At 38.6% G+C, this 18,645-nt stretch overlaps 1 protein-coding gene across 1 annotated transcript in view; it reads left to right on the top strand.

Moving 5' to 3' along the window:
* LOC124624589 (condensin complex subunit 1) overlaps positions 1-18,645 on the top strand; it is a 213,413-nt gene that overhangs the window by 40,868 nt on the left and 153,900 nt on the right. Inside the window, exons 6-8 of the mRNA XM_047149116.1 lie at positions 11,261-11,527; positions 12,191-12,352; positions 13,266-13,436. Of these exons, the coding sequence (XP_047005072.1) occupies positions 11,261-11,527; positions 12,191-12,352; positions 13,266-13,436 (600 nt within the window). The remainder of the gene's footprint in view (positions 1-11,260; positions 11,528-12,190; positions 12,353-13,265; positions 13,437-18,645) is intronic.

Here is an 18,645-nt window from a genome sequence, read left to right on the forward strand (position 1 = left end):
ACTCCGTCCGTATTTATACGGGTACCTTTCCTTTTTCATGTACTTCGTCTGGTTGGAATCGATTGCTCATTTTGCTTTGATCTGGTAAGTGCCGATCTCTTTGTTATAGGTGTTTACGTCACTCTAAGCTGAAAATGCGTTACTGTACTGTGTCATGAATTGTTTGTCGTGTTCTGATAATGAGTGTTTACGGCCTGTCCCCGCTCGCGGCATGTCTTGCTTTTATGCTTGCTACCGCTGCTTACAATAAAAAAAAAGAGAGGAATCGTCTCATTAGCAAAACAATGGCAAGAGACTGCTATTTGTTGTTACTTACACTGCTGCTTTCTTTGATAATGATCAACAAGAACCAAATAATAGACGGCTTATTATAGAAGACATTCTGAACGAGAGTTTAGCGAAAATTTTTCTCAGTTTGAAAATATTTGCAGGCGCTTCTTTAGTACATTACATTCTGCACAGAAATTAAGAGTCATCTTAGATTTAAAAATCTAGTCGATTGCTGCTTCATTTCTGACTGTATCGCTATTAGGCATAAGAATATAAACATGACATGATATGTATATTCTTCTGCGTTTGCTGCTGTCTCACCCTAGTTTCGTAGTTTATTAGGCAGACAGGATTTAAATGAGATAGCAGCAAACACGAAAGAATACATGGCAAAATTTTTATATTCGTATTATTCTTATGGCAAAGAGAATACTGCATATGATTCACAATTCATAAAAGTTCCTATTTGCAACCATCTCTTCTCACAGGTAGGAAAAAATTCAGAACGTAGAGTTGGCCATATTGACAAACATCCCAAACAGTCTTGCCAGTCGGATTTTCGTAGTACATTGAAATGCTGCTACATTCGAAGATAAACAATACGGAATTTGTATTTACTTCGTTGGATAATGTATAAAATGCAGTGGTCGAAACTCGGGGCGGAGAAGAAATGTCGTCTTCCACCTTCTTCTTCTTATTTCCCCCCCCCCCCCCTCCCCCCCCTGACGCGGAGGTTTTGGCGCCAGTATTTATCTTTGTGCCTGCAAAGCATGCCTGTGCAGCGCTACATATATTCGACGGCAGAAGTTAGTTGTGGCGGCACCTACCAACATTTTTCAGAACTTCCACTTACTTTGCACTCGATTCTAAGCCGCAGGCGGTTTTTTGGATTACAAAAACCGGAAAAAAAAGTGCGGCTTTGATTCGAGTAAATACGGTATCTTATACCGGCATGAGAATATTACAGTGTCTCTTGCCTCCAAACATATCGTCTGACTGTTGCTCTCTCATTGGCTGCATAAAACCAACTGCTGACACATCCCATTTTGTGCGGGTCATACATCATGGTGAGTGTCAACAACATTGCTGCATGTAACACATGAGAGCACCACTGGCCCCTGTCTAGACTTTACCATCTCTTGCAGCAATGAATGCTGTTGTTAACTATTTGTCCAATTTTATATATTCAGCTCAATTCCAACTGCAAAGGAATTCAGACAGACTGCAGTTTAAATGTGGTAGATGTTCATAAAAAAGCCAAAGTATGGGGCGCAGATTCTTTGGTTGGTAACACAATGTAATTTGCTGCCCACTTACTACTCACCTACCCACACTCGTTCTAAATTTTCAGCCAAGCTGGCGACACTGTTCCCGTCCAATCCTTGCTTAGTGCTATGCTTGAACAACTGTGAAACATGAATTGCAGTATCTTGTAGGATGTAAGTCATATGTAACAGCAGTAACTATACATAAACAAAGGATCGGAATCACAATTCAGTCCAACTTTCATTCATCCTGTGATCTACTGAAGTCTGTTGGTACTGTCTCCATGACGAATCTTGCCTGTCTAATTTACTTTGTTTGTTAAACATTTCATTCTGGACTAATCTTCCTTTTTGTTTAATTTGAGTGTGACCACCAAATACTAAACTGATTAAAAGCTGGTTGCATTTTACCTGGTACTCCAATTCATGAACAGTGACCAAATTTCCCATTTGCAACCCACTTAGTAAATCAATATGGTCTCTCATAACCTAATGAAATAGGAGTATGGGTTCAGAATTAAATAATGTTTTCTGAAGAACAACATTTTTGCTTTTGAATGTTAATTTAAAAAAACAACATTAATGTTTGTATATGGTATCCATACCTGTATAAGAACTTTTATTGCAAACCTGTTCAAATATAACAAGAGTTCGCAAGGTGATAGAATCTAATGCTATTTCCTTCTGTTACACAAAACTGTCAAATTTTTAGCAGAGCAGGGACTAGTTCATAGTTTCTCACATACCTTGCACTATCACTGCACTATTCAAATGTCACATAATGGTTCTAGTAGTATCAGTACGGTAATGAGCATTTCAGTGTTCTGGGAAATCTTGAGCTTGATCGAATGAGAGTATCATTTGCCCATCCCTGCCCTTCTGAATGCTTCAAAATAAACCTGCTCTTGTCCTCAATAGCCAAAGCTTCATCTTTAAGTGTAAGATGACTCGTGTATACTCCATTAAACAATGTTAAAAATTTTGACCTCAGCAGCAGTGGTTTAGTCTGTGAATGTAAGATGGCTGTGTATTTTTCAAATGAGAATTTGAGAAGAAACTTTGTCTTATGATTGGGTAAATATGGCAGTCACATTCTCACATTAATATAGATGCAAACAATACTATGTATTTGGGGAGGAGGGGGGGGAGACACAGATTCAGAAGCAACAGCTAAATATTTGTGGCAACCAAAATTATAAATATTATTGGTGCCCAGTTGCAGCAATTTCTTCTGTGCTATTAATATTACGATTAAAAACACTGATACCACAGTCAATGGGCTGAAATAATAAGCAAATAAAGTGAAGATAGAAATTAATGTAAATCATTTCTTTTTGTTTAGTTTATTTCTCCTTATATTATCAGAATGTAGGCAATCCATAAATTGCATAAGTTAAGAACAAGTATAGTGTCAACTTTTTTAAATGAATGCTTTGTCAATAAAATGGTTTGTAATTTTTACTAACCACAATATGTCAAAAAAGGGTAACTATGGTATTTCGTAATTTATATATTCTACCCATTCACCAGTGAAATTAGAAAACCTTCTACAGTCTTACATAGTAAAAGAATGAACTTCTTTTCCCATATTTGGAAGAAATTCTTCAGTTTTCTACCTATTATGATTTCTGACTTTTTAAATTTTATGTAAATACGACTGGTGAATATGAAATCATAGGGATCTGGGCTCACATAATATTAATCTGCTCATGGGGGTGTCCTTCAGGGCCAATGGATGACTGTTTTTTAAGATTATTTCAGATGTAGATTCCCTGTAGTTTTCGTAAAACACTTGAGGCAATTGCCGATATAGTACCTTTGAGAAAATCACTACCAGTTTCTATCCCTGTCTTTGCTGAGGCAAAATGTGGTTGTGTATGGAGAATCAGACCATGGTTTTTCTTCTTTATTCTTATAAGCATGTGCCAAGGATTATTAATGTGCATGAAGGATGAGTTTTGTTTCAATTCCTTGCTATTTCAGATGTGGGTACAACATTGCTATTTGTGCAACTCACATCCCTGATCAAAATCAAATTGTGCCTTCCATTTCAGCTTTCCAATGTACTTCATAGAATTCTAGGGTTGGGGAATGGGTAGTGACAGTTAAATTCCATTTCATATATATTAATATTTCTCTCCTTCCTTCTTACTTACTGTGCAGATTCAGCTATCTGTTTCATAAATACAGCATTTTTCATGTTCCATATCATGACTGGTTTTACACTGTTATTCACTTTCTTTCTGTCCTGTGACATTCATCTCCATATATTCTACAGCCAGTGTCCATAATGTGTTTGTCAGATCAATGAGCTTTGTTTCCCATTCAAGATGTTTTTCAGTGGGAAACTCAAGGGCTCTCAATTTTCTTGTTTCTTCCCTTGTAAGCAGAAGACTTTGTTGACACAGGTTTATTATTATTTTATCGCAATATTGACCAACTAGGATAATGTAACATTTTCAGTTCCTCTCTTTGCCAGTTAATCCTTCAACTTCTCTTCATAGTGTTTTAGTTTTGTTTTACAGATATGCACATCTTGGTGTAGGTATTTTTTGTCAAACCATATGCTCTTTTCATCTTAGTCTTTTTTCGTGATCCATTCTGCTATAAATTTCTCAAAGAAATTTAAATTTACTAACTCACTGTCTTACTTATTTATGTTCAAAAGTATTTTGGTGTATTTTTAATTATTTGTTTATCATGAGGGTTTTTTATTTATTTTTTATTTTTATTTTATTTTATTTTATTTTATTTTTTTTTTTTTTTTTCAAGAGAAATCTTGAGGCCAGTCATGTATGCTGTTTTTTTTTTTCTGGAGATTTGAGTGCAGTAATTGCTTTTGTCAGATTTTTCTGAAAGTGTTGCAGAATCGTCTGCAAAACCTGAACAGTGTACCTTAATTCAATTTGTTTTCCTTGGTTCAGTTTTGTTGCTTTTAGCTCAAAATTCCATTATCTTAGAGTTTTTAAAATGCAGTTAAATTGTAGAGGTGACAAGCTGTACCCTTGTCTAACACCAGTTTTCATTTCAAATGGTCAAGATACTTCTCCTGTAACTTTAACTTTATATACTGTATTGCTAAGAGTTTCACAAATTAGTAAATATAAATTTGATTTAATACAAACTACTCTGATTTTATCTATTGTTTCTCTGTCTACTTAATCAACCATTTTCTTGAAATCGATAAATCATACTATATGATTAACATGTGATGAATTATTTGTTTTTGAGGTAAATTTCTTTTCTGCACAGGAACTTCCCTTTCAAAAATCTGATATTCTCCCAGTTGTTTGTCTAAAGTTCCTTGGACTTTGATCAAGACTGTTCTGATTTTTTTTTTTTTTTTGTTTAGCAAGCTGATGAAGAATCTCCTGAACCCAACATCTGGCTCAGGCTAACGTTGTTTCCTCTGTCCAGGCCAGTTGCTTCTAGTAAGTGGGTTGCCATTTTTGGTGTGGAAGGCACACGCTGTTGGAAGCTGTGTGTAGAGATGGCAGTTGCCACATCGCACGTGTGTTGTCTCGCATGCTATTCTGCAGATATTCAGTTCCTCTCCAGTTGCTGTCAGGGTTACCCCATCAGATGGTTCTCAGTGTCGGGTGCCTGATCGTCACCCCTGGTTTGGTAAGCCGTTTGCCCGAAGTTACACTATAATATAGAGTGGCTTGTGCCCTAGGTTTGAATGGTATTGGAGGCTACTGGACTACCCAACAGTGGCAGTTACTGTAGGCTGTCTTCTATCATCTTTGTCTACAGATTATGCTCATAAGGTGGCAGGAGTATGACCGGTACTGGAACAGTCTCGTACGCAAGAAGTCAGAACACAGTAATCACAGAATTGAGTGTGAATGACATGAGTGCAATCGATACTACTGATCGACTGACTGTAGCTTATCGAGGTGGAGTATTTGTGCATCAAGGGTAGGCCTTGCTTTTTGATGTCATTTGTCATGACCATATCAGTTCCACTCTTTACGAGTTGTCAGTGGTCTTCCATTCTGCAACTTTTGCTTTACCATTTGTTTCAGTGTCTTAACTGCCCTATCAAACCTCTGATACATGATGCTGTTTCCTCCTTATCATTTTTTACTTAATGTTATGAGAGTAACAAAGGCATTTTCATGTACATTGGTTTAACAATTTTCCTCTTGCACTCGTACACAGCAGAATCGATGCCGCACTCCAGTGGTTGACTATGTCAAATTGTTTACGCCTAGTGGCTGCCTCGTGTTAATACTTTCTTGCGCTTGAGCAGTGGTGTTCCATTCAGATTTAGAAAACTTCACTGTCCTGTTTTTTTACTTTCTTGATGTGTGACAGTTCTCAAAATGTAAGGACAAGATAGAATGCTAATTTCTGTAAAGAGGACACATTAAGTTGCAGACGGGCAGAAAGAAAGACATTTGCACATTACCTTTGGTCCACAGCCTTCATCCGATTAAGAAAGAGAAACACACACACATTCATTCAAACAAGGGAGCACACCTCACGCACACATGACCACCATCTCTTTCAGCTTGGATCAAAATTCTTGTCTTTTTAGATGTGCTTATCTGCAACTTAATGTGTCATTTTTACTGTAAGTAGCAATCTATCCTTTTCTTACGATCTTGAGTTTCCATAGTTCTCATAAAGCAAGTATAGATCACTTATATTCTTTGGTTGTGACCATTTCGATAATCTTTCTATAAACTACTTTATTGTTTTTGAGTGTCTTGCTGACTTTGTAAAGTTATAGCTCTGTTAGTGGGAATTCTTCCTCCAGACCTCCTGGTATTGTTGAAAAAACTAATTTAACTGTTGGAACTGGACAGTTTAAGAGCCTGTCAAAAAATTTTGCAAATATTTCACAAGTTTCTGTGTTATTAAATCATAGAAATAAATATTTGTGCTTTGTACCCCTTAAGTGCAGTACATGTTTAAAGGTTTGGCTAAAATTTCAGCTATTATTTTTGTGAAATTTTGTTTTATTTAGATAAGGTGAGATTTTTCAAAGGTTCTGATTATTATTATTATTATTATTATTATTATTTGCATAAAATGTTGCTCCAAACATTGGTTTGCCTCCATTCTTACTGCTAGTTTCCCTTTATATATTCTGTAATGTGTATCAATCATATTCTCATCTAAGAATCTAGTTACTTGAATTTCTAAAATTTGTATATGCCGCTTCTGTAGAAGTAATCCAATGCCTCCTATTTTTCTATTTTCAGAAGGGAATTTACATTTAGTGTTAAAAAGTGGTAAATCTTCTTGAACTATACTTAGAAGGCATTTTAGTGTATTCCATTTCCTGTTTTCAGTGCAAATGTTGGGATTCCTGAGAATCCCAGATTCCCGTGCATTAAGAGATCCGTTGGTGATTTCTTCATTAGAATTATAACCTGAGATAGTATATCCATTATATGAATATTCTATTTTGTAATTTGAAGTTGTAAATAGTAGAGCAGGAAATCCAGGGTCATCTCTGAATTCCCAAACTAAACTAAATTTAGCACTGGAAAATGGGCTGCCTCTTTCACCAGTTCTACCATTCCAAAGTCCATTTTTTCTGCCTTCACTGCTGTTGAGGTCTTCACCATAACCCTGTCAAGTGAAACTTATGTAGTACTGGCAGCTAGACCTGCAGAACTAAGTTTTCTTTAAGATATGTTACTCTGTCACTCTTTCTTTATCCTAGGATGCTGCAAACAACCTTGGAGCTCTTAGGCCCCAGGTTGATAGAGGTTATTATTATTATTATTATTATTATTATTATCTTTCCTTTCTCAGACCTTAGGTCTGGTTCGGAATGAAAGTGACGCGGACCTTGATCAAGCGTCACTTCCTTTTAACTGTACGGTATATGTTACATTGCGTTTAGGAACTTTCGGGTAATTGAACATGTATCAATAATTACGGATTTCTGAAGTTGTATGTATAAGTTTGGATGTAGCTGTATTGCATTGATGTACTGGTGGATATTGCGTGGTATGACTCCTGTAGTTGAAAGTATAATTGGTATAATGTCAACTTTATCCTGCTGCCACATGTCCTTGACTTCCTCAGCCAGTTGGATGTATTTTTCAATTCTTTCTCCTGTTTTCTTCTGTATATTTGCTGTATTGGGTATGGATATTTCAATTAGTTGTGTTAATTTCTTCTTTTTATTGGTGAGTATGATGTCAGGTTTGTTATGTGGCGTTGTTTTATCTGTTATAATGGTTCTGTTCCAGTATAATTTGTATTCATCATTCTCCAGTACATTTTGTGGTGTATACTTGTATGTAGGAACGTGTTGTTTTAAAAGTTTATGTTGTAAGGCAAGCTGTTGATGTATTATTTTTGCGACGTTGTCATGTCTTCTGGGGTATTCTGTATTTGCTAGTATTGTACATCCGCTTGTGATGTGATCTACTGTTTCTATTTGTTGTTTGCAAAGTCTGCATTTATCTGTTGTGGTATTGGGATCTTTAATAATATGCTTGCTGTAATATCTGGTGTTTATTGTTTGATCCTGTATTGCAATCATGAATCCTTCTGTCTCACTGTATATATTGCCTCTTCTTAGCCATGTGTTGGATGCGTCTTGATCGATGTGTGGCTGTGTTAGATGATACGCGTGCTTGCCATGTAGTGTTTTCTTTTTCCAATTTACTTTCTTTGTATCTGTTGATGTTATGTGATCTAAAGGGTTGTAGAGGTGGTTATGAAATTGTAGTGGTGTAGCCGATGTATATATGTGGGTGATTGATTTGTGTATTTTGCTAGTTTCTGCTCGTTCTAGAAAGAATTTTCTTAAATTGTCTACCTGTCCATAATGTAGGTTTTTTATGTCGATAAATCCCCTTCCTCCTTCCTTTCTGCTTAATGTGAATCTTTCTGTTGCTGAATGTATGTGATGTATTCTATATTTGTGGCATTGTGATCGTGTAAGTGTATTGAGTGCTTCTAGGTCTGTGTTACTCCATTTCACTACTCCAAATGAGTAGGTCAATATTGGTATAGCATAGGTATTTATAGCTTTTGTCTTGTTTCTTGCTGTCAATTCTGTTTTCAGTATTTTTGTTAGTCTTTGTCTATATTTTTCTTTTAGCTCTTCCTTAATATTTCTATCATCTATTCCTATTTTTTGTCTGTATCCTAGATATTTATAGGCATCTGTTTTTTCCATCGCTTCTATGCAGTCGCTGTGGTTATCCAATATGTAATCTTCTTGTTTAGTGTGTTTTCCCTTGACTATGCTATTTTTCTTACATTTGTCTGTTCCAAAAGCCATATTTATATCATTGCTAAATACTTCTGTTATCTTTAGTAATTGGTTGAGTTGTTGATTTGTTGCTGCCAGTAGTTTTAGATCATCCATGTATAGCAAATGTGTGATTTTGTGTGGGTATGTTCCAGTAATATTGTAACCATAATTTGTATTATTTAGCATGTTGGATAGTGGGTTCAGAGCAAGGCAGAACCAGAAAGGACTTAATGAATCTCCTTGGTATATTCCACGCTTAATCTGTATTGGCTGTGATGTGATATTATTTGAATTTGTTTGGATATTAAGTGTGGTTTTCCAGTTTTTCATTACTATGTTTAGGAACTGTATCAATTTAGGATCTACTTTATATATTTCCAATATTTGTAGTAACCATGAGTGGGGTACACTATCAAAAGCTTTTTGGTAATCGATGTATGCGTAGTGTAGCGACCTTTGTTTAGTTTTAGCTTGATATGTCACCTCTGCATCTATTATCAGTTGCTCTTTACATCCTCGTGCTCCTTTGCAACAGCCTTTTTGTTCTTCATTTATAATTTTGTTCTGTGTTGTATGTGTCACTAGTTTCTGTTTAATGACTGAAGTTAATATTTTGTATATTGTTGGTAGGCATGTTATGGGGCGATATTTAGCTGGGTTCGCTGTGTCTGCTTGATCTTTAGGTTTCAGATAAGTTATTCCATGTGTAAGTGTATCAGGGAATGTGTATGGGTCTGCAATGTAACTGTTAAATAATTTAGTGTTGAGGTGAATGTGTTGAGGTGAACTTCTTTAACCAGAAATTTGCTATTCTATCTTTTCCAGGGGCTTTCCAATTGTGAGTAGAATTAATTGCTTGGGTGACTTCATGTTGCAAAATTGTCACTTCAGGCATTTGTGGTATCATCTTGTATGTGTCTGTTTCTGCTTGTATCCACCGTGCATGCCTGTTATGTTGTACCGGGTTTGACCATATGTTGCTCCAAAAGTGTTCCATGTCTGTTGTGTTTGGTGGATTGTTTATTTCAATGTGTGTGTTATCTATTGTCTGGTAAAATTTCTTTTGGTTTGTGTTGATTGTTTGGTTTTGTTTCCTTCTATTTTCACTTTTTTTGTATCTTCAGAGTCGTTTGGCGAATGCTTGTAATTTCTGCTTCTTTTCGTCTAATTGCTCTGTCGCTTCTTGTTGTGAGATTTTACCTAACCTTTTTCGTTTTTTTTTTCCGAGATTTCATTTCTTATAAATTGTGTTAGCTGTCCGATGTCTTTTCTCAGTTTTTCTATTTTGATCTGTAGCCTGTGTTGCCATGCTGGTTTTGTGGGTTTCTTCTGTGTGTTGGTTGGTTCTGATCTCTGCCTAGTGTGTATATTTAGTGTAGTGAGTGCTCCTATATATACCAGTAGTTGTAACTCTTCCATAGTTGTGTTTTCATTTATTTTGTTGTGTATGATTGTGTTGATAGTTTTTATTGTTGTTTCGACTTGTGGGTTATTTGGTGGTCTATGCAAGAATGGTCTAATGTCTGTATTTGTGTCTTTGTATTCTATATATGTTAGCTGAAATTTTTCTTCTATATCTAATATCTGTGTCACTTTGTGTTCTATTTGTGCTTGTTCTGGTGGCTGCCTTAAGATTTCGTTTTCCTCTGATTGTTTAATTGGTGCGTGTTGTTCTTTGTTTGCTCTAGGATGTTTGAGTCCATTACTGTATTTTCTTCTTCTTCTTCTTCTTCTTCTTCTGATTGCACATTATTTTGTTCCAGTATTTGTTGTACTTTTTGTTTGATGTTATCTAATTCTGACTGGGGTATCCTTTTAAATTTTATTATTACACGGATCTGATCAGCTAGTCGTTGTTCTGTTAAAATTTTTAATTCTGGGTATCTGGTAATAAATGTTGTGTATACTTGTGATCTGTATCCAGTTGTGTTGGTTCCTAGGTTTGTTGCTTGGTAATAACAGAACATGAGGTGTCGATTAACTTCATCTGACCATCTCATCCTCTGTCTTTGTTTTCCTTCTAGGGTGGTTGCAGGAAGCATATCCTGCAAAACACCTCTATTTGGATTTAAATCATTTTCCAGTTGGCTAGCAGTGTCGTTACCATTGTGGGCGGGCATAGGGTTCAAGCGTCGTCCCCGACCATGACGGCGCTTGTCCGAGGCTTCATTAGTTCTGTCCTGAACCAACTAATCACACTAAAAGGGGGGTTAGCCCTATTAGTGGTTTGTTCTTTTCGTCGCCTTTTACGACTGGCAGAACATACCGGAGGCCTATTCTTTTCCCGGGCCTCCACGGGATATTATTATTATTATTATTATTATTAAAGTGTGTATTACTCAGTCTTTCTCATACAGAACCAACATAGTATAGGCTGTTCTAAATTTGCTCTGCAAAGATTTTGTTTTGCTAGATTACTTCTTTTTCTGTTCTTCACCATGTATAATGTGTACTATTAAAATATTCATATGCACATTCCTTTGTCATTCAACAGATGTTACACATTCATGAACATATGGTGAGTCCAATGGTGCGCTGTGTGGTTGTATTATTCAAAGAATTCAAGTGTACTCGCATTGTCCATGAAATTCTCCAAGAAATCTCAAGGATAGACACTGAAGTGGATGCAGATTCAGAGGAGCCTGCAGCTGGAGTGGGTGTAGCAAAAACATATGGCCAATTTATTGCAGAACTAGCAGAATCTGTTCCTGAACTAGTATTGCCTCACATAGATTTACTTAAATCTCTTCTTGATATAAAGGTAAGAACATGTGTTTGAGATACTGCTTTTGAAGTAAATAAATTATTGTAGTGAAAATGGGTTTTCAGTTTAAGGATGTGATGTATTGAGTTTGGGCAGCAAACTAAACAGAATTGTTGTGTATCGTGAAGATGAGAAAAAAATTCGAAATATATAACATAGTGTAAATAATATAATTGTTTCAAAGAGGGTATCATTAGAGATGTTACAGAGCCATGTTGTATATACATGATCTGTGCATTTTCTCAAATTATTTGTACCATAATTTTTTTTCCTTGTCCGCGAATACACCCTGGATGAAGTACATTTGATTTACTTACAGATACCCACACCTGCAAATGTGTTTTTGTAGAGTCTGGTATCAAACAATTCAGTGCAATTAAGGTGATAGCAGAGCAGTATGTTATGTACCATTGATCTATCATGTGTGAAGGTCAGCAGATACTGGAATTATATAGTGTAAACAATAATTGTTTCTTACATTCCCTTATAAAATGTGTTCTAAAGCAGTCTTCTTAAAAGTATTTTACTGTTTCCGTTGTTCTTGATGTATTTCTCTTTTTTCTTGCTACATTTGCTTCCTTGATGTGGCTTTAAAAAAAAAAGTGTTGTAACACAAGTAACATTAGCCATTGCTTTATAAACTAATTTCGTCTTTTCTAGGCATATGTGATGCGCAACTCAGTCCTGTCTGCATACAGTATAATAGTGCAAAAGTGCCTTAGTGGTGAAGATCTGTCTGAGGAAGAGAGAAATAAGAGAGATGACTTACTATGTGATATGGAAGATCACATACATGATGTAAATGCCTTTGTGCGATCAAGGGTGAGTAAAGTTTACTTGTATGCTGTTGTTACGATTTGCATGTTATGTAATATTGTGGAGAAGAGGAAAGAAATTCCCCTTTTTATTCTATACAGCATTCATTGTCATGATCTGTCTTCCCCTAATAGCACTTCTCTAGTGAGTGCTGCCTCCTGGCAGGCCTTCTCAGATCAGTCTTTCCAACAGATTGTTATTGAGACGCACATCAGCATGTCTGTAATCCTGAAGGAAAAGTAACTGATTTCTGCCACAACATTCAGGGTATATTGTGAACTGTCATAACAACTGCAGAATAGAGGAGACTGGTACTTGGACTATTACTTCTCCAAACACTCCTTCAACAAGCTATATGTTACAAGGTGCTAACTGTATTATTTAAAATCTAAAATTGAAGCAACTATTTACTTAAATACAGATATTTATTTTGAATGCAAATAAATAAATAAATAAATAAATCTAACCTACCTGGAAGATAAGGGCAGAAATATTAAAATTTAAGACGAAGATCCACAGTGGTATTGTTGATAAATGGTGTTAACTCACTATGCAACATTTCTTAGGATTGCTTTTTAGCATTCTTACTAGCTTTCTGAAATGTGCAAAACCTGTGTCAGAAACTATGGCAGATCTGAAATATATTAAGTTAGCCTGTTTCTATTGTCTTTTAAAGTTTAATCATCCCCTGTCCATCCTATCTCCCTCATTTACCACATTTTTATACTGCTTCCCCCAACATTTGCTTTCGGTGATTGATTGTAAGCATAGCAGGGTTGAATTTGAATTTGTAATATTTTAAGCCTAGAATTTTAAATTTTCTTTCTATACATTTGAGATTCTCATTATATGGTGTTATAAAAATGTATGATTATATTAAATGCCACTGCTAATATAACAATTCATTTGAATGTTGCAGGTGCTGCAGCTATGGCAAAACTTGGTGAAGGAGCATGCCGTGCCTATTTCCTTCCATGCTAGTGTGCTAGAGAGAGCAGTGGGTCGTTTGCATGACAAGAGTGCATTTGTCAAGAAAAGTGCTGTGCAGCTTGTTGCATCATTCCTTGAACAAAATCCATTTGCTTCAAGGGTAATTTTGTTGTGTTATTTGGTGCAATAGATGACCATTTTGTATTGGGGGGGGGGGGGGGAGTAATTTTTGTCTTTAAAAAAACTGTAAAACAAAAGCTAACATCATGGACTAGAGAATTGAATGTTTTCTTATATTACAATATATTTATGAAAGTGCGTATATTCAGCAATCTCTCTTCTGAATTTCATGGTTGACACATAAGTACAGTCATTGGTTGCATTAAGACACCTTTCTCTATTACCTCTTGACACTGGAACTCAAGACTGTGACATTAGTGATAATTAGGACCTTTGATTCTGAAAAAGGACAGTTGTAGGATAATAATGATTCACTTAATCAACTGTTTTTGCTTTTATATGGTTCAAAGCTGCAGAAACAAATATTACAATTATTACTGGGTTGCCACAGGTTCTGGAAATCTGGGAATTTCAAGTCCATCAGGGAAGTTTGGGGGGGACTGAGAAATCTCGTTTTTGTCTCAGTAGATGAAATGGTTTGTTTACTGTGGTGACATGCAAGGTTTTTAGCTGGGTGCAGCTGAGTAGGTGTGCCGCTTCCCTACTCCCTCATTCCTACTGCTTCTCCCATTCCTACCACTCTCTTCATGTTGCACTCAGTGCTGATGCCATTTCTTGCCTAGCAGTTGCCGATGAGAGGCAGGAGACATGAGGAGTGGCTTGTTTGGATCTGATTGTCAGAGACTGGAGATGCAGCAGTCATGTGTGCCTGAGTTGTGTCCAAGTGAATGTGTGTGCGCTCTCATTTTTTGATAAAAACTATGACTGAAAAATTAGTTATGAGAGTGTGATTGTCTTTTCTACGTGTCTGTCTGTAGCTCAGCAATCATCTTTATGGGGAGTTGCTACCTATCCTCATTATTATTGATTGTCAGAGTATTTGAACAAGTAATCTGTTGCAGGGATTGATCAACGTGGTCTCATTTCATCAACATGCTGTCTATGGCTCGTAAATAGCTGACCACAGAAATGGGTTTTTGCGATGGCCCAAAATCAGAGGCCGTTTCTGCGGGTATCTGTAATGGATAGGCCCTGCTGATCTGAAGCCATTCAGTTCCCGCTAATGTACAAGCGCTGCCCGTCAAATCTAATCTCACTTATCTGCCCGTAGACCGGGTCTGTTCGTGTGTGGCACAATGCAGTGGATTTTCAGGGTTTGTCTGTGGACACAGCATTGCAGTGCTCCTCAGCAGGCCAGAGTGTGCTCCCTGCCGTCGTTGGATAAGCAGCTGCAGCAGCAAGTCGTATACTCCTAGCTCACTCATTTGTTACGTAGTTTAATTCTTAATTTCTTTGCGTGTTTTTGGTACTTGCATTGTTTAATTCATAAATTTCAGGCGTATTATAGTATTTGAGAGTTGTAGCATCGCGTTTTAGTACCTGAATAGTGTAAAATCGCGTAGTCTCCTTCCCCCGCCGAGCCGTGTGTCAGCAGTGCGCAAGTAGCAGCATTACTGCATTTACTAGGCAATCTTGTATTTTAATAACCGTTTAAATTTTGTGTCGATTTGTTTGCGCTCTCTGTAGATTAGTTCAGACGTTCTTTGCACAACAGTTTTTAGCATGGACAGGGACTGCAACTGCTGTGTTCGGATGCAGGCTGAGTTGGCATCCCTTCACTCCCAGCTTCAGGCAGTGTTGGCTTCGGTCACACAGCTTGAGGCTGTTGCCAATGGGCATCACTGTGGGGTTCCGGATGGGGGTTTGTCGGGGACGGCCAGCTCGTCCCACGCATCCCCCAATCGGACTAAGACTGTGGTTGCCCGGGATACTGCCCGCATTGAGGCTGATCCCTCACCTGTGGTAGAGTGGGAGGTCATCTCAAGGTGTGGCAGGGGGCGAAAGACATTCCGGAGGGCTGAATGGAAGGCCTCTCCAGTTTGTCTGACGAACCGGTTTCAGGCTCAGTCTCAGGCTGATACTGATCTTTGGCCTGACATGGCTGCTTGTCCTGTTCCAGAGGTTGCCCCTCAGTCTGCAAGATCTGGGCGGTTGCAGAGGGTGGGCTTACTGGTAGTTGGGAGCTCCAACATCAGGCGCGTAATGGGGTCCCTTAGGGATATGGCAGCAAGAGAGGCGAAGAAAACCAATGTGCACTCCGTGTGCATACCGGGGGGAGTCATTCCAGATGTGGAAAGGGTCCTTCCAGATGCCATGAAGGGTACAGGGTGCATCCATCTGCAGGTGGTCGCTCATGTCGGCACCAATGATGTGTGTCGCTATGGATCCGAGGAAATCCTCTCTGGCTTCCGGCGGCTATCTGATTTCGTGAAGACTGCCAGTCTCGCTTGCGGGATGAAAGCAGCGCTCACCATCTGCAGCATCATCAACAGGACTGACTGCGGACCTTTGGTACAGAGCCGAGTGGAGGGTCTGAATCAGAGGCTGAGACGGTTCTGCGACCGTGTGGGCTGCAGATTCCTCGACTTGCGCCATAGGGTGGTTGGGTTTCGGGTTCCGCTGGATAGGTAAGAAGTCCACTACACGCAACAAGCGGCTACACGGGTAGCAGGGGTTGTGTGGCGTGGGCTGGGCGTTTTTTTAGGTTAGATGGCCTTGGGCAAGTACAGAAAGGGCAACAGCCTCAACGGGTGCAGGGCAAAGTCAGGACATGCGGGGACCAAGCAGCAATCGGTATTGTAATTGTAAACTGTCGAAGCTGCGTGGGTAAAGTACCGGAACTTCTAGCGCTGATAGAAAGCACCGAAGCCGAAATCGCTATAGGTACAGAAAGCTGGTTGAAGCCAGAGATAAATTCTGCCGAAATTTTTACAAAGGTACAGACGGTGTTTAGAAAGGATAGATTGCATGCAACCGGTGGTGGAGTGTTCGTCGCTGTTAGTAGTAGTTTATCCTGTAGTGAAGTAGAAGTGGATAGTTCCTGTGAATTATTATGGGTGGAGGTTACACTCAACAACCGAGCTAGGTTAATAATTGGCTCCTTTTACCGACCTCCCGACTCAGCAGCATTAGTGGCAGAACAACTGAGAGAAAATTTGGAATACATTTCACATAAATTTTCTCAGCATGTTATAGTCTTAGGTGGAGATTTCAATTTACCAGATATAGACTGGGACACTCAGATGTTTAGGACGGGTGGTAGGGACAGAGCATCGAGTGACATTATACTGAGTGCACTATCCGAAAATTACCTCGAGCAATTAAACAGAGAACCGACTCGTGGAGATAACATCTTGGACCTACTGATAACAAACAGACCTACCTGAACTTTTCGACTCTGTATGTACAGAACAGAGAATCAGTGATCATAAGGCCATTGCAGCATCCCTGAATACGGAAGTTAGTAGGAATATAAAAAAAGGGAGGAAGGTTTATCTGTTTAGCAAGAGTAATAGAAGGCAGATTTCAGACTACCTAACAGATCAAAACGAAAATTTCTGTTCCGACACTGACAATGTTGAGTGTTTATGGAAAAAGTTCAAGGCAATCGTAAAATGCATTTTAGACAGGTACGTGCCGAGTAAAACTGTGAGGGACGGGAAAAACCCACCGTGGTACAACAACAAAGTTAAGAAACTACTGCGAAAGCAAAGAGAGCTTCACTCCAAGTTTAAACGCAGCCAAAACCTCTCAGACAAACAGAAGCTAAACGGTGTCAAAGTTAGCGTAAGGAGGGCTATGCGTGAAGCGTTCAGTGAATTCGAAAGTAAAATTCTATGTACCGCCTTGACAGAAAATCCTAGGACGTTCTGGTCTTACGTTAAATCAGTAAGTGGCTCGAAACAGCGTATCCAGACACTTCGGGATGATGATGGTATTGAAACAGAGGATGACACGCGCAAAGCTGAAATACTAAACACCTTTTTCCAAAGCTGTTTCACAGAGGAAGACCGCACTGCAGTTCCTTCTCTAAATCCTCGCACAAACAGAAAAATGGCTGACATCGAAATAAGTGCCCAAGGAATAGAAAAGCAACTGGAATCACTCAACAGAGGAAAGTCCACTGGACCTGACGGGATACCAATTCGATTCTACACAGAGTACGCGAAAGAACTTGCCCCCTTCTAACAGCCGTGTACCGCAAGTCTCTAGAGGACCGGAAGGTTCCAAATGATTGGAAAAGAGCACAGATAGTCCCAGTCTTCAAGAAGGGTCGTCGAGCAGATGTGCAAAACTATAGACCTATATCTCTGACGTCGATCTGTTGTAGAATTTTAGAACATGTTTTTTGCTAGAGTATCATGTCGTTTTTGGAAACCCAGAATCTACTATGTAGGAATCAACATGGATTCCGGAAACAGCGATCGTGTGAGACCCAACTCACTTTATTTGTTCATGAGACCCAGAAAATATTAGATACAGGCTCCCAGGTAGATGCTATTTTTCTTGACTTCCGGAAGGCGTTCGATACAGTTCCGCACTGTCGCCTGATAAACAAAGTAAGAGCCTACGGAATATCAGACCAGCTGTGTGGCTGGATTGAAGAGTTTTTAGCAAACAGAGCACAGCATGTTGTTATCAATGGAGAGACATCTACAGACGTTAAAGTAACCTCTGGTGTGCCACAGGGTAGTGTTATGGGACCATTGCTTTTCACAATATATATATAGATGACCTAGTAGATAGTGTGGGAAGTCCCATGCGGCTTTTTGCGGATGATGCTGTAGTATACAGAGAAGTTGCAGCATTAGAAAATTGTAGCGAAATGCAGGAAGATCTGTAGCGGATAGGCGCTTGGTGCAGGGAGTGGCAACTAACCCTTAACATAGACAAATGTAATGTATTGCGAATACATAGAAAGACGGAGCCTTTATTGTATGATTATATGATAGCGGAACAAACACTGGTAGCAGTTACTTCTGTAAAATATCTGGGAGTATGCGTGCGGAATGATTTGAAGTGGAATGATCATATAAAATTAATTGTTGGTAAGACGGGTACCAGGTTGAGATTCATTGGGAGAGTCCTTAGAAAATTTAGTCCATCAACAAAGGAGGTGGCTTACAAAACACTCGTTCGACCTATACTTGAGTATTGCTCATCAGTGTGGGATCCGTACCAGATCGGGTTGACGGAGGAGATAGAGATGATCCAAAGAAGAGCGGCGCGTTTCGTCACAGGGTTATTTGGTAACTGTGATAGCGTTACGGAGATGTTTAATAAACTCAAGTGGCAGACTCTGCAAGAGAGGCGCTCTGCATCGCGGTGTAGCTTGCTCGCCAGGTTTC

The sequence above is a fragment of the Schistocerca americana genome, chromosome 1 (assembly GCF_021461395.2).
Source record: "Schistocerca americana isolate TAMUIC-IGC-003095 chromosome 1, iqSchAmer2.1, whole genome shotgun sequence".
NCBI classification, from domain to species: domain Eukaryota; kingdom Metazoa; phylum Arthropoda; class Insecta; order Orthoptera; family Acrididae; genus Schistocerca; species Schistocerca americana.